The sequence below is a fragment of the Harpia harpyja genome, chromosome 7 (assembly GCF_026419915.1).
Source record: "Harpia harpyja isolate bHarHar1 chromosome 7, bHarHar1 primary haplotype, whole genome shotgun sequence".
In the NCBI taxonomy this organism is placed as follows: domain Eukaryota; kingdom Metazoa; phylum Chordata; class Aves; order Accipitriformes; family Accipitridae; genus Harpia; species Harpia harpyja.
Window position 1 is genome coordinate 54,588,683 of NC_068946.1, and position 26,126 is coordinate 54,614,808.

The window sequence follows — 26,126 nt, forward strand, 5'->3', positions numbered from 1 at the left end:
CTCCTAAGAGTGCTACACAGAAGAGTTGAGTCACTGTTACTGTTTGGCCACTGACTTACCAAATACCTGTTGGCTGTGTTGACTACCTGTAGGTAATCATTGTCCTGGAAAAAAAAAAAAAAAAAACAAAAAGCAAACAATTTTTCTTCTCATTTGAAAAGGCTATTCTCCTGTCAATCTTAGTGATAACAGCTTTTTATGTACTCATTTAAATACTCATTGACTACTGCAAAAGTAACACCTTGAACAGGCAAGACAAGAATTCTCCCATAACTTTTTTCTTTTTTTTTTTTTTTTTTTTCTTTTCCAATTGTGAATCTTTGTTCTTCTGGACTGCCAGGAGATTTTTACTGCTGAATGAATTCCTCACTTGTGACCAGATAAACACCTGTTTCTGCCTGAGCAGAAGCACTCCTCCATCAAAGACAACATCTGGCAGTAGAAGCCCTTAAACTTCGGTTTATGACTTCCCTTTCTGCGTAAGATACTCCAAATACAACTTTGGAAGTTCTCGTGAGAAAGTGAATATCGGTGTAATGGGGATTGCTGGCTGTTCTAAAGAAAATACAGCACTAGAAATGCATCATCATTCTGTCCATTACCTTAATACCTGAAGAGGATTTATTTTACTATCAGAAACACATTCTTTTGGATGTTGATTTTTTTTTTTTTTGTTCAGTAACTAGGGATAGAAAGTTACATATGAGTGCATATCTAACTTAATCTAAACTAAATACAAACAACTCAAAATCTGCTTAGTTGTTTTCTGTTGTTTTAGAAGTGTCCTAAGAATTCCAAGCATCAGAATGGAGGATTCAGCTTTTAAGCATCATTCTCTTTTAAATCAGGTTGGGAATTTGAAGTTAATACCCTAGTTACAAGTACTTAGCAGTAATTTCTCCATCTCAATCCATGCCAACATACTACCTCGGTCTGATAACTACAGAAATGCATTTAGGGATGCTTTTGGGGCTGAGTACCTTGATAACTTGTCTTTTCTTCCTGTTCAGCCTGCTGGCCAGCTGCTTCACATCAAATCCAGTGAAGTGACTGATGAAGGTACTTTAAACAGAAAAAGTACATTTACTAATGATGGGTAATTAAACTGTAGAACTCACTGTTTCAGAACATGTGGAAGTAAAAAATGGTCTCACAGATGGACAAATTCAGGGAGGATAGTTTGTTCAGAGGTGCTTAAACTTGGTCTGGATGGAACTTCCAGATCAAATAATTCCTCATTGCTGAATACTCCTGCCAAAAGCCTTTAGTTAAACCTACAGTTAATGTTGTCTGATGGTTTTGAAATATTCTCCTCAAAAGAGTATTTCTGATGAAAATTAGGCAAACGTGCTGTTTTTTCCTGTGTGTTTTACACTGAGCTGGTACCTTAATACCAAAATGCTTTACAACAGTTCATGAAAGATAACTACTGTTCACACACGTTTGTTTTCTCATGTCTTCCAAACAAGAGAAGAGTTCCAGCCCCAGTACTTGCACTTCGGAATTTTGGCATGTATATGTCTGTGAGAGGGCAACATTGAAGAAGTACTCCTTGCACTCGAGATTCCCTTTCACTTCACAGCTGATCTTGTGTAACTATTGACTTCTGCTGAAAAGGGAGTGGTCCTTCCCCTCCCTGAGACAGGTTTCCACAGCCTGCCTTGTGCTGGACCCAGCAATTGTGTGGCAGAAGGGAGGGAGTTGAATCAGCAGTTACAATCTTGTGCAAAGTTCACTTTGCTTCCATTTACCATATGTTTTTGAAAAGCTAAATTGTAGCTTATGCGTAGTTGTGCTTCTATAGCTGTTTCTTTTGCATAGTTCTGAAAGAGTATTCTTTCAGAGGGTGCAAGTAAGGCAGGTTCTGAACAGTTAAGTCTGTGGTGGTAGGTTCATAGAAAGTGCTGGGTAGTTAATCTGCATCTGTGAGTTTGTCATATTGATCCTAGGCAGGGTTAATGTCTGAATTCTCTTCACACTCTGCATGCTTTAAACTTGCTCATTCTGGGTGACTTCCGTCATAGTGGCAGTGAAGAGAGTGCAAATGATATGGGCTAATCCAAAGTAAGTATGCTGGGTTCTTTTTAAGTTGCCTTGATGTGTTGAATCCTCTGCTTCTCCTGCTGCTTTATCATCAATGTTGCTTGAGTGAAATAGATCAAAACTAGTTTATGTATAATAATACAGCCTGTGACTTGTACTCAAGTATAAATTTCTTTTCCCTGGTCCTAAGAATCAGGCAGTTATAAATTTTGGTTAAAAATTCTGGGTTTCTAGTTACCTCACCTAGATCATTGATGGTCTGAAGAGGTTCTTCATCCTTTGTACTGTGTGTAGCTGTTGAGGTGGATATTCAAGGAGTTCTGTTGCCAGCTTCCTCAAAGCCTTAGTTGACACAAGGTAGCCTAGGCTAGTCTTACTTTCCAAAATGCTGTGAAACCAGAAACTCAGGATAATTACTTAGTATTATTAGCCCCTGGTGCAGTCCATGAAGAGATACTTCTTTGCCTCTTACTTACCTGCCTCCATGTGCAGTGGGTGGAATGCTATTTCTAAGGAATCCTGTGAGAAACTGGCATTATTGTAAGCAACTATGTAACTTTTACCATGACTTAAGGTATAGATTGGCAAGTCCTGGTGAATTTGTGCTTACTAGAGAATGACATTAATAGGCATAAATATGACTTCTTTTTTGTAATCTTTTGCGCAGCATAACTGAAAAATTGTCTTTTTCCTCTCCTACTGAAAGTGTCTGATATTCTGGTGATTTCTTAGGAGTGTGGTTGAAGACACCTTAGCAGATAATCTGTCTGGTAGGTGCTCACAGAAATAAACAAGTGGCGTATACCTGCAATCTTCTTTGTCCCCTTACCTTCGATAGGGAGGAGACTGGTACCATTGCCTCTGGGCAGGGGAGTATGTATGGAAAACATGTTTAGTGAACCCTGCTTGAGACTTCTGTTAGCATGGAACTTGGGAGTTTTAATCATCAAATTTAAGACTGTTATTTTGTCAAAGCGTGGAGAGGCTTTTTAATGTAGTAACAACATTCATGTTCTGGCTTTCACTGTGTTCTTGAATAAGAAGAATGAGGTCAAAATCATATCCTAAAGTGCTTTCAGGATTTCAGGTCAATAGATGTCATTTTCTTAATTGTTACCTAAATTTAGAAGACAAATTAACTTCTAGTAGCAAGTGCAGTACTTTCATGTGAAAGCTTTTGTTTATGATGTTGTTTTCTTATATCCCATAAATCCCTGATTCATCCGTGGACTTCTGGACTTCTTTTTCCACTAATAGCTTGATGAGAAGTCTCAAAACGTGAGTTGTCTTTATATATAGCCCCAGTGTTATTTGTTTTAGGCTATGTGGTTAATTCCTTATTCCACAAAAAAAGCAGAATAGTGATTCTTACGTGTCAGTGAGGCCAGCTTTGCTAGGTGAATTTGTAATACAAAACGTGCATCTCTGAGATTCTTCTAGTGAACTGTAGTTCCTTCCTGTTGTGCTCCTTAGATGTAAGGGGCACGTACTCCGTGTTAGATGTCTGTAGACTGTTAAGAGAGTTTCCAGACAGCAAAGCTTGTCTTCTGAAGGGAACAGCAAAGAGGTCACATAGGTCTGGGGGAAGAAGCCAGAATGACAGCCTTGAAGGTGATATGGCCAAGGGAGCAAATGTCTCAAGTTGTATAGGCTGGCTGGTTGGTAGTGGTGATGGGTTGTTGGGTAGAATCACTACCAGATGTGCTCGAGTTGGTAAATACTTTACATAAATAAATCACCGCGCAGTTGCGTTCTAAAAGGGTGAGCTTTTCCTTCTTTTCAGAAACTTTCAAAGCTTAAAATGCTGTTGAGGTTTCTGGGGATATGTATTAATGGCATAGCCATATATTCATTCTGACATGAAAAAAGCAAAAAGACCAGATAATAAAAATTGAAGTTTATATGGCTGCAGTATGATTGAAACTAAATTTTATTTGCTAGGTACAGACCAAAAGTAGTCTGTCTAGCTTTACTTATTCTATCAAGTTTACCTAATTAAAATTAAACACAGTAAAAACTTTTGCAGCCAAACTCAATCCCATGTTTTTGAAGATAAATAGCCAAGCTCTGAGAAAGCCTCTTGCAGTATTTTAAAATTGTCTTCTCTACCTAAATAGTTACAATTCTTTTAAAACTTATAATATTGTGGTAGAATACATCAGATAAGCAAATTGAACAATTGGCCAGAAAATAGATTGCTGTGGTCAGGCTACGAGCTGGCCCAGTTAAATAACAAAAAAACCACCATGGTTTATATTATTGTACACTCATTGCATATGCCAGTCTAATCTGGTTTGTTTGATGCTTTTTGCCACCAGCCTGCTGCTCTGGCAGCTTTGCAGAACTCTCCTGCTAACTCTTGTCTTCGCTTCCTGAGGAAGCAATGAACTTAAACCATAGTGTATTAGGATATTTCTCAGACCACTCTGTTTTCCACAGGTCTAGGAGTCTCAAAAGGTGTGTAGACTATCTCTTTGTTAAACTGCATTTTTTAGGAGGTTAAAGTTAGCATTAAAAAAAAAAAAAAATCTGTTGTCAGTAGGACTAAAGATAGGTAATTCTTTAAATAGATCAGAGGCAAATGAACTACAGCACTACAGAAATACTGCAGAGCTTTAGAATGCTACTGCTCCTGCGTATGCAAGAAGAATAAAACAAGTGCTTGCCATATTCACTTCAATGAAATGTTGACCACTTTAGTGTGAGATAATATTACTATGGCATTGGTGAAAATGTCTATTTTGAAGCTTTGACTTTAAAAGTGAAGCCAACAAATTGGGAAGGGTTCAGAAAGAAGACCTTCAAGAATAATCTTTTTGTCTACAATAATCTTGTGTTACTGAGGGCCTAAGAAATCTCAATTAATTTAGTTTAAGAAACAGCATGAGGACTGGCAATTATTTACAATGAGAAGGGATTTCTGACCTTAAAGGTGTTAGAAAGTATAAATATTAAAAAATCAGTATTTTCAGTGAATCCTGATGAAGGTGAGACTACGTACAGTGTCCATTTTTAACTGAGAAATTTAACACTGAAATTTTGAATAAGACTCAAATTTTGATTTGGCTGCTGCATTTCATTAGATTTCCTGTGGACGTGGGGTTGTTTAAAAAGTTGTGAGCTTGATGCAGAAGTTACTGGTTGCAGTTCTTTGTTCCTTTGGGTTTAAAATGTAAATTTTCACAGCTCTCGCCTAAGGTTTATAAGATGATGGATTTTTTTGTGGGTATTTCTTTCCCAGGCTCTTGTTGAAGGGTAGATCATGTGAAAATTTTGGCAGAAGGGAAAACTTTAATGCAGGACACTTTTAATAAAAGAAATTAAATGACTACTAGTGAGTATACAAAATCGTAAGTGAGAATGGACCAGAACATAAGCAGAATAAACAAATTTACATAAGAAATAGATTATTTTTGTATTAAAGGATATGTATTAAATCACATCAATATTCTATATGTATATATGCACCACTTCTCCAATTTTTAATTCCCCTTAAAAACGTAGGAGCAAGATAAATCTTTTTGTAGTAAAAAAAAAAAAACCAAACCAAAATGAAGCTGATTATTTATATTCCCAAATCATTTCCCAAAGTTACTTTAAGAAAACTGTGTGTAGAAAATATTTTATACTTGCTGCCTGCTGAGTTGTAGTCTTAAATGCAGAAGATCAAATCAGAATTTAATTCAATATTTAGAATAGAATATTTCAGTTGGAAGGGACCTGCAGTGATCATCTAGTCCAACTGGATGGTCCAATATTTAGACAATTCCCATTTTATAAGAGCAATGCAAAAATTATTCTGCTGCTGTTCAGTAGGTTTCCTTACCAATACTTTATTCTGTCCTGTATGTCCCTAAATCCTTTATCCAGGTAACTATGCAAGTGCGTTTAAAATTACTTTAGCATATTTAAAAGTCAATATAATAGCTTTGTAATCAGTGATAAATATCTAATTTAAAGATAATTAAAAATGCTTGTCATATAGAAGCATGTGATTTTTAAGTAAAAGTTGTTTCTGCTTGCTTAGGAGGTGATAAGATTGTAGACTAAATGTGATTAATGTTCTTTGCAGATGTTGCTTTATATGCTTAGGCTTTCAGAAGTAAAGCAGTCTAGACTGTCTGTCTGCATTCTCCTACAGCTTTGATCTTGATTAAAACTGGTTGTATTACATTTATCATCTTCCTTTCTTGAATGCCAGAAAGTATCTTAACTGTTTTTTTGCATGTATATATGTTTATATAGAAAGATACTAACTATCTTCTTTGAGTACTTTAAAAATCACACATTTGGATATGTTCAGCAAGTAGCAAAAACCAGTATTTTGTATCTTGAAAGCCTTAAAACTATCATTTGGCTTTTTTCAGATACAGCAAATGTTATTCAAAATGTTAGTTAAATTCATAGGGAGTGAATCAGGTTAACATTTCTCAGTGTTTTTTCTCCTCCTGTTGGATATATGTCTAAAGGTAGGTGGTGGCTTCTTTGATCTTCTTGCTGCAGTCATCTGTATTTCTGTCAGGTCTGATATTAGTGATTATTAATATCTGTTTCAGTCTACTAAACCAAGATTTTTCTTCCTGACCACCACCCTCACAACTCAGGGTGATTGAACCGGATTGCTTCAAGCTATGAAAAAGGGTCAAACACAGCAGTGACACACAGAGTACCTGAATAGAATAAAATTTATCAGGGACTAGTATATGCCTGCTTGCTATATGGCAGAGCAAAAGATCTGAAAGGAGTGAGTTTCTTTGTTTTGGTATTAAATCTTTCACTGGTTTGGGAGATGATCAGTTCCTTACTTGTGTGCGCCAAGGACAATGAGAATGATGTTATGAGGATGATTTTTTTTTTTTTTTAAAGATTTGGAATAATCAAATTTTCTGTTTATTTGCTTATTTATCAGTTGAAGATTGTATAGGACTGATTTGAGGACTTTATATATTTTTATGGGGAAGTTTTAAGTGAAGGGAATCCTTTAATGCTAATAAACTATTTGATGGTAAGTCAGTAAAATATTTTGGGTAGTTCCATTAAATATGAAAGTAGATGGGTTTATTTTCTACTATAACTTTTGTTGTTGCTGCCACAGAGTGCTTTATGTAAGTGTGTTGGTTAGAGTTGTTTACGAAATGTTTGTAGCTTCTAGACCACAGTGGTGTCTTAAATCCAAGTTTGGGAACATGGCTCCATGTACTCACCAAGTATGCAAAACGGATGGAGAAGTGACTAGATAATAAGTTAAATAATACTTAGCTGTTATAAAACACTTTTGAAGCCATTATAGGAGGCAGTGAGTTGTGCATTGCTCTGTACTTTGCCATTACCGTATTTTTTTTCTGATCCTTAACTACACAATGCTAAAAGTGTTTTGGTTTCATTGTGTCTTGGCAATGATGTGTGATGTATTTATTTATTTAAATTCTGTAACAAAATTTAATATTTTTATATTAGAGCATGGTTGTTATTATGGAGATCTGTAATCTTGCCTGAATGGTGACACAGCTATCAGGGGAAAATTAAAATAAAATATTTTAATACAAGTATCCCACAGCAAATCTGGATTCCCCCTGTTTTAAAAGTATTACCCAGTACATAATTGATGTACTGGCTGAACCAGAGTTGCCATTCTAAATGTAAATACTTTTGTAGTGGAGAAATGTGTAGGGCTCTCTTAAATAGATCTAGGCTTCCTGAAAGTAATTTCTTAATAAAATTTGCGTAAATTATCTTAATAATTTGAATTAGCATATTGAAAAGTTAACAGTAAAAATTTTACACAACATTTTGTAACAAATGGATTTTTAAGGCTTTCTTGAAAAGTTAAATGAAGCAGAAGTGGCTTAATTGAACACTTCAAGGCAACTTTTTCATTGATTTGCATTCTATAAACTTCTTTAAATAGTTTAGGATTATTGTACTGTGTCAGACGTGGGCTATACCGTCAGGGTATGTAGTACCTAAATTCAGCTTCATTGTGTTATCAGATGTGATTTGCTAAAAACAAAAAATCCAGTAGAAATAAGTTTTTAGTGTGGTTTTGAATACTTTTCATAACAAACGTACAGTGAAGCATGGTCCTGTTGACTTCAGTTTTGCTAAGCATATGTGCATGGTTCTTAAATGAGAATTTAATTTGATATATTGGTTATTAAATGTTTAGATGTTTAAAGGCTTTAAAACATGCCTTCAGTATCTTCATACTTACAGATAATTCCAGCAATAATCTTGAGTTTCTAAAAGGTTATTTTTTACGTTCTACGTGAGACATTGTAGATTGACATCAAATTTTTGTTACTCATACATAACCACAAATAAGAATATTTTGGTCTCTTTTTCCTTAGTTGGATTTTTTCCTAAATTACTTGATGTTGGTAGATCATAATCTTCCAAATATTTTTATTTGTGCATTTTAGGGAATAGGGAGATGATTTACAGATTACTAGAATTGAACTGGTATTCACTCTAATAAGGGAAAAGAGGGGTGATTCCATACTGTTCTTCTAAATTTTCCAGTGTATAGGTTGAGTTACAGCAATTCAGAAGCATTTTTCTGGTGGAAGAATAACAGCAATTTTCATCCACTTTGGAATTTCTTTTGAAAAGACTTTCTGGAGAGATTAATATTTCTTTTGCCACTTTATCAGGGCCAAACTTTAGAAGCATGTACATAGTTACCTTTTTGTACACAAGAAACTGTTCTAGTATTTATTTGGAGTCAGCTTATGTATCATTGAGCTCTGATGATATTTTCAAATGTCTGTTTGCCTTGCTTCGTACTGAACATCAAAAAGCCTTAGAAGAGGCTTTTTTTTTTCTTTTTCCTTAAGAACAACACTGAACATGAAAACGTAGACTATGTGTAAGTGCTTGTAGGCAGGTAAGAGATATAAAAGCCACTATCTTGGATTACTTTTGTATTGATCTGATTCTCATGTTAGATCAGTGCTGATTTATTTAAGGCAGCTGTTGCAGCAGTTGCTGCATTTAACTGTTCTAATGACAATAAATGTGCTGGTTGTCCAATATGTAGCATATTCTTTAAGTCACAACTACAGAGTTATGCTCTAGAACACTGATAAGAGTTTTGCAAACATACTTTCAAATTGCTCCCTTTTCCAGTCAGTTATTCTTAAAGCTCTGACAACAAATACAATATGAGTTAAGTTTTAGTATGTAGTATCCTGACTTTAATAACCTTCTTTTGGTTTTGAAATACTTCCTTTTTGGATTTGTTCTTCTAGTTGTCGATTTCATTTTTCTGGATACAATTAGTAATAATATTTAAAAAATGACCAGTGGACAGCAAAATCTTCTTCATGAGAATCCATAAAGATTAAAAAAAATGGAACAGAAGAATAGTCTAATGTTGAGGTCCGTTAGGAAATTGCTTTGTTGTTCCATTGCTTTTTTCATCTTGCGAATCTTAAATACCTGAAGTTTTTGACAGTTTACCGGTCACTTATATCAGATTTTTTTCTACATAAAAACTGGCATAACAATGATTTCTGGTGAAATTCTGTCAGTTTTCACTTCCTGAGGGAAAGCCCACTTTGATGTAGTATCTTTAGAGCATAGGAAGGTGATGATGGGGGTTAAAGGTAATAAGAGTATTTAAATTATGAGCATTACATATGGTGAAAGCGTTTCCCTGCTCTTCTCTAGAAAATAAGTCCAGAACTAGGTACTTCAAACAAAACAAAAAAAATCTTTGTACTCCTGTCTTCCATCCTTCAGTCAGTACCCAGAGTATCTTTGTTAAAGAGGAGTATTGTGGTTGACAGAATTGAGCTGCAGCTGAGGTGGTGTGTAGCTGGAACTGCCTGTGTTGTTGTGTTTGGAGCTTGAGACTGAGTTGATTTAGGAGCTTGAAAGCAAGGAAAGTATGTGCTTGCCACATCGACAGTTGTCCATAAAAATAGGGGTTGTTTCAAGCTATGTCAGTGGGATTTTTAACATAATCTTCAGATTACAGGCTGATACAGTGAGCAAAATGTGGCAGCCTGAGAGGACACAAATAGAAAATCCATTTCAAGTGACAGCCAGTTTAGCTAGAGGTAGAGAGGCAGTTCTGCTGGATTTTTTTAATATAATCAATACTGATTTCAGAACATAAAGACACAAATTTTAAAATTCTTTCAATGTAGAAAAGGTTTGGAGTTCTATGTAAATAGGACTGAACAGTAGAAATAGAATTAAATGGATACAACAAAGTTTGAGGTTATGCAGATATTTTTGCTGTAGGAAGAGGGCTCAGCAGTCAAAAACATATTAGCATTTTTATGATGATAGGTATTTACTCAGGTGTGTAATGCTTCAGTCTGACATTTATTTAAGTTTAGTGGCTGAAGGAAGGAATTACTTCTACTTGTTTGTGCCAGTTCAGCTGTTTGTGAGGTTGTACAGCAGAGTCTGCTTTTTTGATTGCACTACAACTTAAAAATGTATTTCAAACTGTGGTCTTGCATTATAACAGTTACCATGAGCTACTGATGTGATTTGGCTGTGATGCATCCGATACTAAAATGCTTCTGAAGGAGTATTTCCTAGCAAACAAAAACAATATTGATACCAGACAAGTCTTTGGAAATGTCTTAAGTACTGAATGTAGTTCTGGCCAACCTGTGTAAGAAAGATGAACTTGGAAAGGCCTACTGTTGTGATGAGGTAGTGAAATGAAAAAGGGAATGAAAATGAAAATACAAAAAAGCCCCTGGATCATGGACTGTGGGATCAAGACTTCAGTCTTACTTGATGATTCTCCATAAATGTGTTGGAGAGGTAAAATAAGGGAAGGGTAAAGAAGGGTTTCCAGCTCAGTTGAATGGGTGAACCTTTAAAGGCTTGAATTTTTCAATACTGGGTCCTGCCTTTTCCCCACCATGTTATTCTGTTTGCCTGCATGTCCAAGGTAATCCCTCTCTCTATTTACACAAATCTGGAACCTGTCTTTCATACTGTTTAGCTACCATCTGGACAAGGGCAGCTGTAGCTTGTCTGGATCTGCTGGTCAGTGTATGTGGAGAATTTAGATTGTTCAATGTGGTCTGTACAGAGGGCGGAAGTTCACTTGTATCTCTAAGCTGTCAAGATAGCATTTATCTGAAGGTAAAACTTTTTTTTTTTCGTAGTTAGAATTCTCTGTGGCCCCTATTTTATCTTTGGAAAATCTAACATGATAGAGAAGGGTATGAAGAAAAGCCAAATATGACCTCCTGCGCTGCTCTCTACATTAGATGAATGCTTGTGTAGAGGCTTTGAATGGGTGTGCAGGCCCTTGCAACGAAAGGAGCCTACACTGAGACTTCCCATATCTGGTGTGCTGCAGCACGTGCCCTGGCAGTGAAGTACTGCAGGATTCCACTTGCTTTGGGACTCTCAAATCAGATGAACAGCTATGACAGGTATCTGAGATCATTGCTGGGAAACTCGCTGTCAGGCCTCAAAATAGAAATTCTGCTAGTTGCCACCACCAGCATGATAATCATCCTTCAAAACGATTCATATCTTCCTAATCTAGTTTTGATATCCTTAGGTAGTTTATTTAGGCTTTAGTCTGGGAACATGGCTACTGGTGAAGTGCCTTACTTTTTTAGTTTAGTAACAGCATTCTAAGACTCTGTGTGGAAATGGTGTTACTCACATGTGTGCAATGGGAAAGCATCCCTAGCTACTTCATGAGCAGCTGCCTTACCTGAGCTTCATCCAGAGACAGTTGTAGATGATACCACCTAGATAGTCAGGGTACAGCAGAACCCCGGTTTACAAGTTTTTAATCTCAAAACCTGAATGGAGTTCTTATTTGAGTTTTGTTTATACATTCAAACCTGCATACAGTATTGAGGGCCAGTTTTCTTGGGAGGAGTAGTGGGAAGAGACCTGTTAAGGCAAGCACTGTCCCTTTCATCTGTGCCATGTCCCTTTTTCTCACTTCCTTTTAAATCTTGGCTGACTTGAAACGGCTTTTCCTTTGAGGTCAGCTACTGTGATTATTTTCTATAGCGATTGATTTTTTTCTTTGTGTTTGGGGTTTTGTGATGGGGAGAGGAGGGTAATCCAAAATGGAAACTGTGTGTATTTCTAGCACTAGTGCCTGTTTGGCCCGGTCTGTTTTTTTGAACCTCTGAATCTTGTAGAATTTAAACTTTTCTGGTGAGTATTGAGCCCTGTGTTACTTGTGGTAGATTTTTACCATCTCGTAATACCTTCTCTGTTGTGTTGGGGGGGGGACACGACACACACGTTGGACCAGTAATGTCTATAAAAGCTACCAGCACGTATGAGGCGAGTGTTGTCCCAAGGCTGTGCTTCAAAAAACCAAACAATTTACAGAATCTTTCAAGCTTTTTTCCTCTACAAAATCATCAGACAGTAAATAAGAAAGGTTTTCTGTTTTGTGCTGCTCACACCTTGCAGTGACAGGAATGGCATGTTTGAACTTGAAAACATCAGCCTGTGTTTTAGTGTGTTCTCTTGAAGTCAGGAAGTGTGAAAAATAGCGCTTATCTTAACTTGAAATTTCTAGAGATTCCCAGAGAATGACAATCTTTATTTCAGAGGTAGCCAGCTGATGCTATTGATACCAGTTGTGCCATTACTGGCACCTTAATTTCTACCTAAAGAACATAGATGTCGCCTGACCCCTTTTCTCCATTTTCTGCCACGTGCTTTGCTCTGAAATGATTTTGGAAAACTTGGACACCAGAGGTCTGGGTTTTTTTTCCCACTTCCTTAAATCTAGTCTTAAATATATTCGGAAGTACAAGGCAGAAAATGGAAGTTCTCTACAAAATTCTATTATGGCAGCATTAATTTCTTCTAACAAACTGCTTGGAGGGACTGCGGAGAGGAACTCATATTGCAAAAGTAATTTCATCTTCTTTTTTTCCTTGAGCAAGAGTTCAGCAAGATTTAGATGCCGCTGTTACCCCTCCTGCAGTGGCCTCATCCTGAGTACTCCACGTATCACAGTTGCCCACTTAATCCCATTTTCCTTAATCACTCAGATGGAGATGTTACTTTGGATGGTACTGTGGAGTCTCTCAAACTAACAATCAAACTAAGAGATTCCTCATCTTTACTTGCATCCTTTTCCTTGAATTGTTGTGGCCTTACCCTTTAAAGTTGCATTCCATTAGTTCTGCCACCACGATTTCTAAAATCTCAGGTCTCTGAATACTATAGCTCTTTCTTTAAATGAATAAAAAGTTTAATAGTGTCAAATACTCTTCTGGAGAAGTCATCAGAATGAGTTCACAGTTTTATAGATGCACAGGTTTCTTTAACGTACTAATTACTGAAGCTTGAACTTCGAAAGGTCAAGTGGCCGCTTTGCATAGGGATTCACAGGTAGAGAGTTTCTTCTAACTTGGATATTCAAAGGGCATCTCTTCTACAGATTCCAAAGTCCTAGTTCTTTCATTTGATTGTATCTAATTTTATATTCAAAGGGCATGTCTTCCACAGGTTCCAAAGTCCTAGTTCTTTCATTTGATTGTATCTAATTTTGTGTTGCGGGTCATGTTTGGATAGTATTTTGTAGTCTGAAGTGGTATTTCTGTTGAAAAAATGGTGTAAGTTGCATGATAGCTAAGTCTACCAAATTTCTCTTACTAGAACTACAATATTGCAGTGCCTTTAAACGTTAAGTGGAACTTAACTGTAAAAAATGAAGTGCTGATGAGATTAAAAATGGGAGAGTGTTTTGGTCCATTGCTTGCAGCCTGGAGAGAAATGGTGATCTACTCAAGCTGTGTACAGAGTTCTGCAAGTATGTATTAATTCCATAGCTCATCTGAGAAAGGCTGATGCATTGTGCACTGCCTCTTGAGTGTCAGAAAAAAGCTAATGAATGGTCCAACTCCACCTTCCATTGCCAGAGCCCCAGCCTTTGGATCTGTGACAAAAAGAGAGATCAAATACCATGCGTGCTGTCTGATCATTTGTTTCCAAAGTAAAATACATGTATTACCTGATTCTGTTTTAGAAGCTCTCATGGATCCAGGATTGATACCTAATGGTTTTTGTGTTGCCAAACTTCAAAAGCAGATGAATGGTTCGATATATTCTCTATACCGAGTAGAATCTGTATTCACACTCTCTATAATTTTTTTTAAATAAACCCAAGATATATAGACACATATATATATATATAAAATAACAACATTAAGTGGTTATAGCAGCTGACTTTTTAAAAAATTATCTTCCATACTGTTATGTGCAAAACCTGAAGACACATTTCTAGTAGAAAAGTGTTTTCTTGTTGCCGTCCATCCAGCAAACAAGGGGTTTCAGGGAGTTTTTAACAGTATAGTAGTGGAGTGATACTATTCTTCTCTTTTTAACCACCTCCTTTCTCAGTTGTATTTCTTGTTTGTAGGTGACATTATCCTCCATAGTTTCCACTATATTTAGGAACGTAGGCTCTTACGACTTAGCGTAGTGCCATTAGGGAGATCATTCTTCAGTTTATCAACACTGGATTCTTCCTCCGGAAAGCTCTTTTTCAGAAGTGTTCGTCTCGGCTAGGGAATTTAACGCTTCCATGGCAGGCTCATCCATACAAGTTTTCCATTTTGGCAAGGTGTGAACTGCAAAGAAATTGAAATATTTTCAAAGTATATGATGAGATATCTAAGCAAATATAGGTTTCCTCATACTCCTCCCCCCCCCCCCCCCCCCCCCCCCCCCCCCCCGCTGATCATACTATAATCCTGGAGAATTGAAGTTTTAATATAGCTATTGTTATAAAAAAAGCTACACTAAAACTTTCAAGTTTACTGTAGGACACATGTTGAGTTGCAAACTCAATTTATTTTTTTATTTTTAAATATTATTTTAGGAAACGAAACAAGCCTTTTAGAACATCAGGTCAATCTTTAAATTTTTAAGATTAACCTTTTAGCCTCTTAAAAGATAGTAAGTCTTGCAGACTTCTGCACAGAGGCGCAGCGCTTTGGTGGCATTTCTCAGTTCCTCCCCAATGACTTTTTGATTAACTACAATGCAGACTTGGTGGAACGTGCTGAAAAGGAGAATGGTAATGGGAAACTCTAGTCTGAAAATATATGCATCTTCTGTATAAGGCAGTGTGATAACAGTTCAGGTGACTTGGTACTTTACTGTCTTGTTTATCTTTTTCCTGATTCTTGCATTGCTTAAGTTAATTGCTGTTGTGTTTGGATTTAATGAGTGTACTTTGGCTCAGTTTATATGAAGTACAGTCCTTGTTTGTCCTGCGAGCACTGAGAATTATGATAATAGGACTAATACTTGTCTAAGGGTCAACAAAGTATATTTTGGTACGTATTGGTGTGTATACTCCATTCCTTATATGTTTGTGGATCTTGGTGCTCAGAATGAGTTCAAATTAATCTCAAACATCATACAATTGAAGTAGCCTTTCTACTGTAAGTATAGGTAGCTGCCAGACTAAACTTTTCCCTTTCATTCTCTTATATACTAAGTTTTCTAGGGAACAGCAAAAAAAAAAAAAATAGTCCTTTTCTATCACATGAGTATTCCTGCATATAAATCCTTACCGATACTGTCATTAGTGCTTATAATAGAATCAAGTTCAAGTGCAGTGTAATGGACTTGCCTGGGTAGGTTGTGCAACCATGAAATACAGGTCTGATTACTCTTTCCATACTTCAGCATTGCCGTTTGCATCTCAGAAACATATTAGATGGAAAAGAAGTCTGCAGTTCTGTCTAGTGCTGGAAGACATGCAGAAATAAGTTCGAAATTTTATTTTTAGTTCCCTTCTAGTTAAGGATGTGTTAGGTCCATATTGGGAGTGCCCATCAGAGCAATCTCCATAAGTAGACCGGCTTTCAGAAGACTTGGGGTTTTTGGTTTGTTTGTTTTGTTTTTTTTTTTTTTTTCCATGCTGATGTTGTAGATCCCAGTGCCATCAAACTAATCGTTGTAGCCTTTTCACCAGTTTTCATGACTTCACCTTAAAAATTTTGCTAGATTTTATAAACCAGCAAGGAATTGCAGATTCATCTTCCCTTTGACTGGAAGCCTTTGTGTCTTTATGTGGTGTCCCAGCCAACTACGCTGCAGAAGCAGTATTTGGGGATGGGAGTAGGACGCGGGGGGGGGGGGAGGATGTGTCTGTTTTGAAGTCTTCTCAGGAAATGAGGGAGATGATCATGATCATGTTTCAGACTTTTTATTAAAAATGTCATGAAACCTTTCCTGCATTACAGACCAATACGGTTGTGTTGCTCAGTTTCAGGTTTATAAATAAAGCTAGATGATAAAGTCCCAGAGTTTATCTCTCTCTTTTCCCTCTGGGTGTAATGTAGTGGTATCCGTAATAGAGAATTTGTATTTCATCCGGTATCTTTCCGGAAATCCCTTTCTAAATTAGGGCTATGTTAGTATAGTCCTTCTTATTAGCTATGCATAGATCTCATTGTTTGCCCCTCTTTAAATTAAAAAAAAACTGGCTGGATTTTTTTTCAGGCATTCATATAGTCTTTCTGCTTGAAAAAAATGGTAGCCAGTCCTTCAAATTCCTCCTAAGGTGAGGTTTTCCAGCCTGCACATGTGCACTCTAATAAAATTGCTTTCTGTGGTGCTAACAATTACAGTGTATCCTGTATTAACAGCAGTTCAGAAGTTCACTAGCAAATGTTGGTTTTCTTTCCTTACTGCAGCTGTTGTGGATGAACACAAATGTATAGTGATACAGCAGCACACTAACTGCAATATGATAACAGCATGTATTAAATGTGATCTGTCTTAACATGCCGAAACAAAACTGTTATATACTTGAATATTCTTTGCTTTTTTAGTGTGTTTTCCTCTCAGAAGCTTTCAGACTTTAAGTTCAGTCCATAGGATGCTGCTGGTGCTTTGCTCATGGCTTCTTTTAGCAGCAGCATTTTGCCTTTTGAGATTCCCGAGGACCCGACAATTTCATGTGAAAACAATTTGTCAGCACTCAAAATGGTTATAGGAGTTTCATTATAGACATACTATGACTAAATTGGGACCCAGATAAATTTGCTCTTGTTATAAATGCCAGCTGCCCTTCTCCTCTAAGACTTTGATTCCTGTGGAGGAGGTGGCAGAGCTGGTTATAAGCAGATGCTTCCTTTGTGCTGCGGGCTCAGGGCTGCCTTCTTGTGTGGTTCCCCTTCTCTTCTTCCCTTGCTTCCACCATGTTCCCGCTTTTCTACTTTGAAAGATTAATCCAACATTGTCCTGGTATGTCCATACATCAGTTCAGTCTGGCCAGACCTATTGCAAATGGCTGCTCAGCCCCTAGAGAAGGTGTTATGGTTAGATGCTCCAGTCAGATCCAGAGTCACTAAACCAACAGTGTGATTGCTGCCCAGTCGTGTAGGTTGAACTGTTCAAGAGCATTAATGAGTAAGAGAACATGACTATAGAGAAAACATGTATAAGGAGAATATTTGTGCAAAGTCAATTTTACTGTAGTTTCAGAATTTCATGAGATTCGGCTTGTCTGTGGTCCTTCAAAGCTAGGCTTGGCAGCAGAAGAAAAGGAATGGCACGTATGAGAGAAATCCAGGACTTCTGCTTTATTGCACTGACAGAACCAAATTGTTCAATCTGTTGCCTCATCTGTTTCTTGCCATAGCTGGGAGTTGTAAAGGTCAGGCCATTGCAGCACAAAGAATATAATAGTTAACATGCTGCATCTCGCAGTGTTACCAGCTGGCTAGTGCATTTCTCCCATTGAACATCCAGGCTCTTTCCCAAAAAGCATAAGCAGCATCCTCTGCCTATTTTTGGGAATGCGTCAAAGTCAAAAGTTTCTGAAGGTGGTAATGTGGGATGCCCAGTATGGTCAGCACTGTGCTCGACTCTGACATCCTGTGCTGCACTTCAAGAGGGCTGCAGCAATTTTCAGTTTGAAATAATTCTCATCACCCTGAGAGGTGCAACTTTTTTGGTCCCCGTACATCAGGTCTCTGTTTACTGAGGAAAAATTACCTTACCATCAGTTGTGTGTGTTTTGAGGAGGTGTTATGTGGTGGAAGCCCCTACCAGTGTACCAGTCACCCCAATCCCCACCTCGTAGCGCTGTTGGGTAGAGCGTGTTGGTGACGAAGATTTCATCCCACAAAACAAGTTGGAGTTACAGCCGTTCTGCTTGTTATACCCTTGTGTAGGAGAATGAGAAGTATGGGTATGGCTACAAAGCAATAGCTGGTGTATCAAAATTATTGTGAATATATGGGAATAAAGGAGGTAATGAGTAATACAAATAAATATGTATGAAACTGACTGCTATGGAAGACCTTTTCTGTTTAAATCTGATCTTCAGCATGATGTGTAATATAACTATCTTTCTTGAAAATATCAGATGGGTCCACAAGTGAAGTAGATGTGCTTTGTCATCCTCCTGACCCTTCCTCAATTTTGAAGCGAGTTCTCTGACTCTCTAGCTCTTTGATCTCCCTTTCTTTTTCTCCATGTTTTTAATACATGTTAAATGATGAAGCTTGCATGAAGATTAATGACACGCTCTTGGCAGTATTTGACAAGATAAAAACAGAAGTAAAAGCCAGTTATTACTCCCTTCCAGTATTTAGTTACCAGTTTTGCATTCTAACTCCCCTTTACCTTTGCAGAAACCAGATTGGTGCTTCATGTCACGTTAAAACTATGAAGTTAGCTCCACTTTGAGGTGCTTCAGTCTGTTAATATTTGCTGGGTTTTGCTGTAGGTTCTCAGTAAGCATTGATGAATCAATTACACTTGTAACTTAAAAGACAAAATTAAATTCGAAAGGTCAGAAACTTTTATTTCTAAGAATAGTGGGATGACAAAAGAATAAAAATCACGTGATACCAGGATAGGTTAGCTACTCTTTTCTGGTTTCACCAGCATGTTTAATAGAGACTCCATCAGTGCTTTGGGCTCCAAACACCACTTGGCTTTTATTGCCTGAAGCGTGCAGGTCAGCCGTCGTGGTTGATCCCACTGCATATGTTGGGTGCGTGCTGTGGGAAGGGGAGATGTGGCCCTGGGCCTTGTGAGAGGGGAAGCACTTGGTTATTGAGTTATGATAAAGATCTAATGTCTTTTGTGTTGCAGTTGATTGACTGGGTGGGACCACACAGCAAAAAAAACAGCGCTGACCTTGGAGATTAGGGACTGTTGCCTCACACCTATTGGTCTCAATTCCAGTTGCTCACTTGGCAAATCAGAATGACATAAAAGATACTATTTTAGCACAGCGTGTCTTATACTTCAGTGCTTTGTGTTAAGAAGCTACATCGCAGATGAAAGCTAGGGGGAAAAAAATGTTGATTTAAAACTGAATTTGTTAGTTCGGCTTAGGTTTCTAAGACGTACTAACTGCTTTTTTGGCACGTGTAACGAGACAAAAATGCCTTTTGGTAAATTCTACTAGCTAAAACTTCTTCTTTGGCTAATAATATAACTAAATCTTTACTGTTCAGTATTTTAAATTTTCTCTGCTATTGCTATTCAGGGAAAAGCATTGTCATAACTTGTTCTTTATTGCTTCAAGTCTTGATAAGTTATCCAAGTCACTTTTTGACTTAACAGAAGATCTTTGTTTTATGTTTCAACACTTACTTGGAATGCTTGTGAACTTCAAATGTTTTCTTTATTAAAAAAAGGAGGGGAGAGGGCATATTGGTACAAATGGTTTATGATATTTTAGTACATCCTGGTTTTGACTGTTCATATGTTTCATCCTTCAGAATGCTGTTTAATTGTGATTTACTTTTCATTCCTAAAAGGTGCCATACTTGGCAGATCAGAAACACAAGAGTGTATCTACTACAACGCTAATTGGGAAAAAGATAAAACAAATCGCAGTGGTATTGAACCTTGTTATGGTGATAAAGATAAAAGACGACATTGTTTTGCTACATGGAAGAATATTTCTGGATCAATTGAAATTGTGAAGCAAGGTTGCTGGCTAGATGACATCAATTGTTATGACAGGTAAGTGAGTTTTTCTACAAATCTTAAATGTATTTGTAATTTTAAACTATTTTGCCTGTCCATAATTTATCCATCCTCCCCTTTGCAAACAGTACTTGAGAAAAATCATAATACAGTGCCCTATGAATAGTTATCTTGTTTTTAGACACACACACACACATGCTTTTTTCTCTTTTGCTTACTTACCTGTATTTAGTGACCCAACTTCATTGAAGTACTTTGTCTTGTTTGCAGAATAGCATGTTTTACCTTCTCTTATTTACTTACTATATACTAAAAATCAGGTGTTTAATTTATTCTTTTTTTATGCCATTAATAAAATATTTTCTAAAGACTTGTTATTGCCAAGCAATGCAAATATAGTTACTGAAACCAGAATGCAAAATTTTATAGTTCACTTTTCCAAGGTCTTTGGAGAATGAAAGGCAGCACTTTGTGTCTGCTCTTTACTTAAACATGGAAGTATTTTGCTGATTTATTAAAAAGCTCACTTCAGTGGCAGCTCTAAGTGACATCGAATATTCTAAAATTTCAGTCATTTTTTTTATAACAGATGGTCTAGCAAGTACCGGTGAGCAGTAACAGCAGGACTTGGGGATTGTTAGATATTGGCTGAATAAAGGTCATGACTCTCTTAAGAAATGGTATTCTAGTTCTTTGAAGTACTGCATTAAGTTTTATTTGACCAAAACAGTTATTGTTTGGAAAGGGAGACACTTAAGAAAATAAAAGCATAATAGATCTTCATTAAAATGTATTTAGAAATTATTTTTAGTAATATTTTAGAAAAATTTCCTTTTGTGTTTCTTAAATGTTGAATGAGTAGAAGAAATCATTATAGTAATTTCTACGAAATAAATTTTCCCCACACACTAGGATGTTTTCTCCTTTAATGACAGTTTAAAGCTAAGCTGAACGGTAGTTCTGATTTATCTGTTTCTCAGAGAAGTGGCAAAGCATCTGCAAGCTTGCTTGCACAGCATGATTAAAATTCAGCTATGCTGGAAGGCGAAGGACAATTTTAAAGAAATCTTATTTGTTCCTACTAGTATCTAGTAACTGTAAGTCACTTAGGAGGGGAAAGTACTTTTTTTTTTTTTTTTTTTTTAATCCATTTAGTTGTAGCTTTGCAGAAGAAGTGGGGGTGTTTACACAGTGGGGGTGTTCTGAACTAATTTTATTTCTGCTAAATGTTAAACTTTTAGGATGGAAATAGAATTTTTCAATTTGGAAATGGAGTTAGGTTCTATATCATTGTTATCCCTCTAGTTCCACATGTATCTTTGAACAGTCTAAAAAAAATTGATACTGAATTCTCCCTTGAGCAAAGAAAAGAAATTAAAAGAAGAAATAAAATGTAGGAAGGATGGTAAGGAAATAGTTGAAAACTGTGTAAAAATTTGGCTGGCTCTGAGACCTCGTTAACTGTAACTTGTCATAAGAATGCATGCTGCTGTGTTTGTCTAAAATAGCCATTAAACAAAACCTTATCTCTGGGAGTGAAGAGTGGTTTACCAAACAGGGAGTTACAGTATGGTGAACTCCAAACAACAGCAGATTAAGAACATCAAGGAATACATGTTTTACGGAAGTTACAGTACAGTGTAGTTGTAATAGCCGGTTCTATAAAATAACCCTCATTTTTGCAGATAAACCCAAAACTCTTTTGACAATCTTCAGCTGTATTTAAAATCCTCAACTATTTCGGCAGGATTTTCAAATTCTTCTTTTTCTTCTGTCAAGTTGTCTCCTGTGTGATGTCTGTTTTTCTTTCCTGACTTGAAGAGTTTCAGCTTATTTGTTAATAGAACTCCTTTCCTGCAGTTATTTCACTGAGTGAAATAAGCCCTGTCCCTGAGCATAATGTAGGCAGGGGAAATGGGAGAACTTTTATCTTTTTTTCTAAAAATAAAATAAAATTCAAAAATTCTCCTTCTCACTTATCTCCAACCCATGCAACCCTGTACTGTGAGTTTATGGTTAAATGCTAGCCATTTGATCATTTGTTTGTCCTGTTTAAATCGAGATTGTGAACTGTTCTTCAGTATTCTATTGGTGATTTTCTTTAACTTTGTCTGAAAAATAGCAAAAATGTGCTGTTTCAGTTTTAATGATATTTCATTGCAATATAAAATAACAAAATTTTGATTTGTTTCTTCAGATTTAACTCTTATTTGGGTAGTATGTTATCCTGAATGATTTAATGAAGTTCACTTTAAACTTTAAATGTGAGCATATGTTTTCTCTTGAACAGAAAAGCCCCTCAACTTAAGATTAATAAGGGTTTTTTTTATTATTATCTTTTACAGGAATGATTGCATAGAGAAGAAAGACAGCCCTGAAGTGTTTTTCTGTTGTTGTGAAGGCAACATGTGTAATGAACGCTTTTTCTATTTTCCAGAAATGGAGGTCACGCAACGTAAGTTAGACTAACGCATTTATGAAGGAACTGCTTAGCAGAGTTCAGAAAGATTTCATATTGTGCATGTTCAGCAGATAAGACTTTTCAAAAAGTTGTGGTCAGTTTTTCCTGCCAGAAGGTTTCTGATTCCTGGATGATAGAGTGCTGTGTGCATTCACATAAAGAGCCTAGAAAATTGCCAGTTCATTTCTTCAATTTTGAAAGGTCTCTATACTAGAAGTAATTTAAATTGATAAAAGGTACTTCAGCTCTTTTCTAAGGGTGAGAAGGAAGGATAATATGAAATAATTGGCTGTTTTAAGATACAGAAGTTACTGTCAAATCTTACCTTAATTGTATAGTTAAGCTTCTGTAAGTGTCTATAAATCATTGGGCTAAAAGCCATATCATCCTTACATGCGTGTACCAGCCTATGAATGCTCTTCTTCTTGAAACAATGCTCTCACTATTTCTTTAAACTAATTGGACCTTTGAGTTTCTCTGTAAATTGACATAGTAACCTTTAAAAAGGGGGGAAGAATTTCCTTCCAGGTTACAAAGAAAATCAGATAGCCAGACTTAAATAATTGTTTTAAAAAACAATAACTAAAAGATTATTTGATTATTCTTGCATATCTTCTTTGAGTCAAGAATCTAATCTTTGTTGGAAAACTGAATGATATTAATAACTGAACTGAAAACAGCAAATGTCTTGTGTACCAAATAGCCAGAGGAAGTTGTTTATGAAATTAAATAACATTTTCTGAGATGAAAATAGCCTTTGCTGACCCAAGAGATATTCTTGTCATTTTTGTCATGATACTGCTAAGGCAATAATTGACGTTCTTTTTCACTCTTATGAAACCTCTTTTGCCCCAGGGGTCTGTGACTGCCCCTGTACCAGTTGCCACAGAAGCCTTTCTGGAGGTCCTATGGAGGGGGTCTTCAGCTAGAAAGCTTTTACTTTCAGCACATCAACAGTGCATAGAAATGTTGGCAGATAATTTCTGGCCTATTCTACTTATTAATGACATCTTACTGTGTACGTTCCAAAGACTAAACCTCTGTATTGATTCTTTTTTCATTCATTAGGTGATGGCATTCTTACAGTCTTTTTAAAATACAGACACCTCTTACACGCTGCAGATAGGTGGAGCTTAGAAGCACAAAAAAGTTAGATGTGCTGATGTGTAAATCTGGGGATCTAAGTTATTTCTGCGCTTTCCAAAATGCTGCTTTTTAAATATGTGTCTGTTTATATTAAAGTACACTATTTAATCAAGTATTGTTAGCCTGTTGTGCTGATTGCAAGAATTTTTGGAAAATTGGGATGCTAGACATTTCAGGCACTGGATGATTTTTGTTTCTTAAAACCTGTGGGTTTGTTTTTTGTTTTTTTTTTCCAGCAACTTCCAACCCTGTTACACCTAAGCCACCTCTGTTCAATACCTTGCTTTATTCATTGGTGCCTATAATGGGAATTGCAGTTATTGTGCTCTTTTCATTTTGGATGTACAGACATCACAAGCTAGCGTATCCTCCAGTACTCGTTCCAACCCAAGTAAGTTGCTGCATTATGATTTTGGTTTTTGTGAATGGTATAACCATTTTCTAAGGCGGAGAGGAGAGAAAAGGGTCTGCATCTGTCACGTGGCTGAAGTCTTCTGTTACCTTCCTGGTTTAGAGGTGCTAATGCTTGCTAGCCGCAAAAGCAGAAAATTAAGCTTTACTTAAATAGCCTCGTCTCCTTTAATTGATTGGTCTTTGAATGTATGAGCAACTACTTAATGTTTTTACACATCTGTTTGTTTGGGAGGAGAAAAACAAAATACACAAATTCAGATGGCAAAGATGCAGTACTGCTGGACAGCTGTGGGAAGTTTGTACTCCAGGTAGTTAAAAGGACTACTTGTCTGAAAGTTGTGTACAGCTGCGCTCAGGTACTTACCGTTGAGCTTTGTAATGCTTACCTTAAAACAGAAATGAAGGAGACATGCTAATTCATAATGGCAATTTTCAGTGAATAGAAAATAGTAACTAGTAGACGCTTAGCTATTTTTTAAAAAGTGTGGAACTGGCATACAGGTATCAGTTAAAGGGAACGTAAAGAAAATAAATCTTCAGTTGAAGCGTAGTTCCAGGGCTTAGCTCAGCTTGTGGTCTTATCTTTTTCCTCTTCCTTGTTTATGTTTTTTTGTGTTTTGTCTTAAAATGTTTCAGTTTTAGCTATGTTTGCATTTTGCTTAGAAAATATTATGAGATTGTGGTCTCCAAACTTGAAATGTAAACTGGCTGTGTTGCATCAAAACAAACCTTTTCTGGCTGCATGTACATAGTTCCTGCTCTTGTCAGGCTCCAGCTGATTCTGTAGGTGTAATTAATATTAATACTAGAATTCTTCTTCCTTCAGTTATGTCTAGAGATTTAATTGAGATTAGAAGGCCTTTATGAAAAGAGTTAAGATGGCAAATTCCTCAGACTGAAGTAGGAAGGATGAACAAAATGTGGTAGTGGAAATGGAGAGAGAAGCGACTTGCCCAGGGTCCTGCTACACTTGGGCTTTTACAGTAGGAATTGAACTTAAGCTTCCTAGCTCAGTGCAGTGACCACTCAGAATACATTGCCTCTCGTACAATGATGATACGATGATGCTATGATTAAATAAAATGTAAAACGCTTGTTATTTTTGGTAGGACTGCATTTAAAAAAGATTTACATGTATTTGCTCTGTACTGCCGGCTTCTGTGATATTTTCAGTGCTACTGCTTGACTTCAGCGTGTTCCAGGAAACAGTATTGCCTGTGGTTGATAAATAAAATTGTTTCGGTTTCCATTCCGTAGTAATAGATAAGAAAAGTTTGGGGGCAGACAGTGGGCATATGTTCTTGCCAAATGAAAAGAACATAATTTAGAGGAAGAAAGTATGTTTCTTGTCCTTGCAGAAAGTATTACAGATCCTCAAACTTCATGCAATCTGTTAGCATAATTATTTCATCCATCTCAATTTTTATGTATTTGGGACTTTACATCAACCTAGTAGTCTTCACTGTAAGATCAAATCATGACTGCTACTTGTGTGAATAATTTCAGTATGTGACTTCCTTTCTAGACTTAAAGAAATTAAGTAATGGATAAAGTGATAGAAAAGCAAGCAAATGTTAAATACGTGCGAGATATCAAGAACTTGAATTTTTATATTCTTCCTCCTTTTTATTGTGGTTCTTTTCTTGCATGGATTGTTTGGTACAGGAGTGGACATGTCATAAATTTTTTAATAAATAGGGTAATAACCTGTTTTGTTAATGCTCAGATTGTATCTGTTGGGATAAGTATATGTTGGTGCTTGAGCTAGTTATGGTGTAATAGCATTTTCTTATCTTGTGGTGAATAGGCATTAAGGTTTGATGTGGAAAGTCAGGAAAAGCTACTTCTGCCTGAAAAACTAAATGAAATGACTATGGAAATAGAATGTATAAATATTCTCCCATAGGCAGCAGAGCAGTGTTTCCCACTTTTAAATTTGATTAGAGCTGATTTGAACAGGAGGCGGAGGAAGCAGGAAGAGACGGAAAAGTATTAGTAATTTTATAACCATGAAACAAACATTTAAATATTTATGCAATTAATATATTAAATATTAATATTATATTTAATAATTAGGGCATGAGCAGAGTTTGTAGGCAAATGGATTCTTTTCTAAGTATTTCTGTAGCAA

The 26,126-nt window shown here is 36.5% G+C and overlaps 1 protein-coding gene across 2 annotated transcripts in view; it reads left to right on the plus strand.

Annotated features, from left to right (window-relative positions):
* ACVR2A (activin A receptor type 2A) overlaps nt 1-26,126 on the plus strand; it is a 67,305-nt gene that overhangs the window by 17,590 nt on the left and 23,589 nt on the right. For both annotated transcript variants that reach the window (XM_052792048.1, XM_052792049.1), the window contains exons 2-4: nt 19,803-20,010; nt 22,320-22,429; nt 23,818-23,972. In XM_052792048.1, coding sequence (XP_052648008.1) covers nt 19,803-20,010; nt 22,320-22,429; nt 23,818-23,972 — 473 coding nt within the window. The remainder of the gene's footprint in view (nt 1-19,802; nt 20,011-22,319; nt 22,430-23,817; nt 23,973-26,126) is intronic.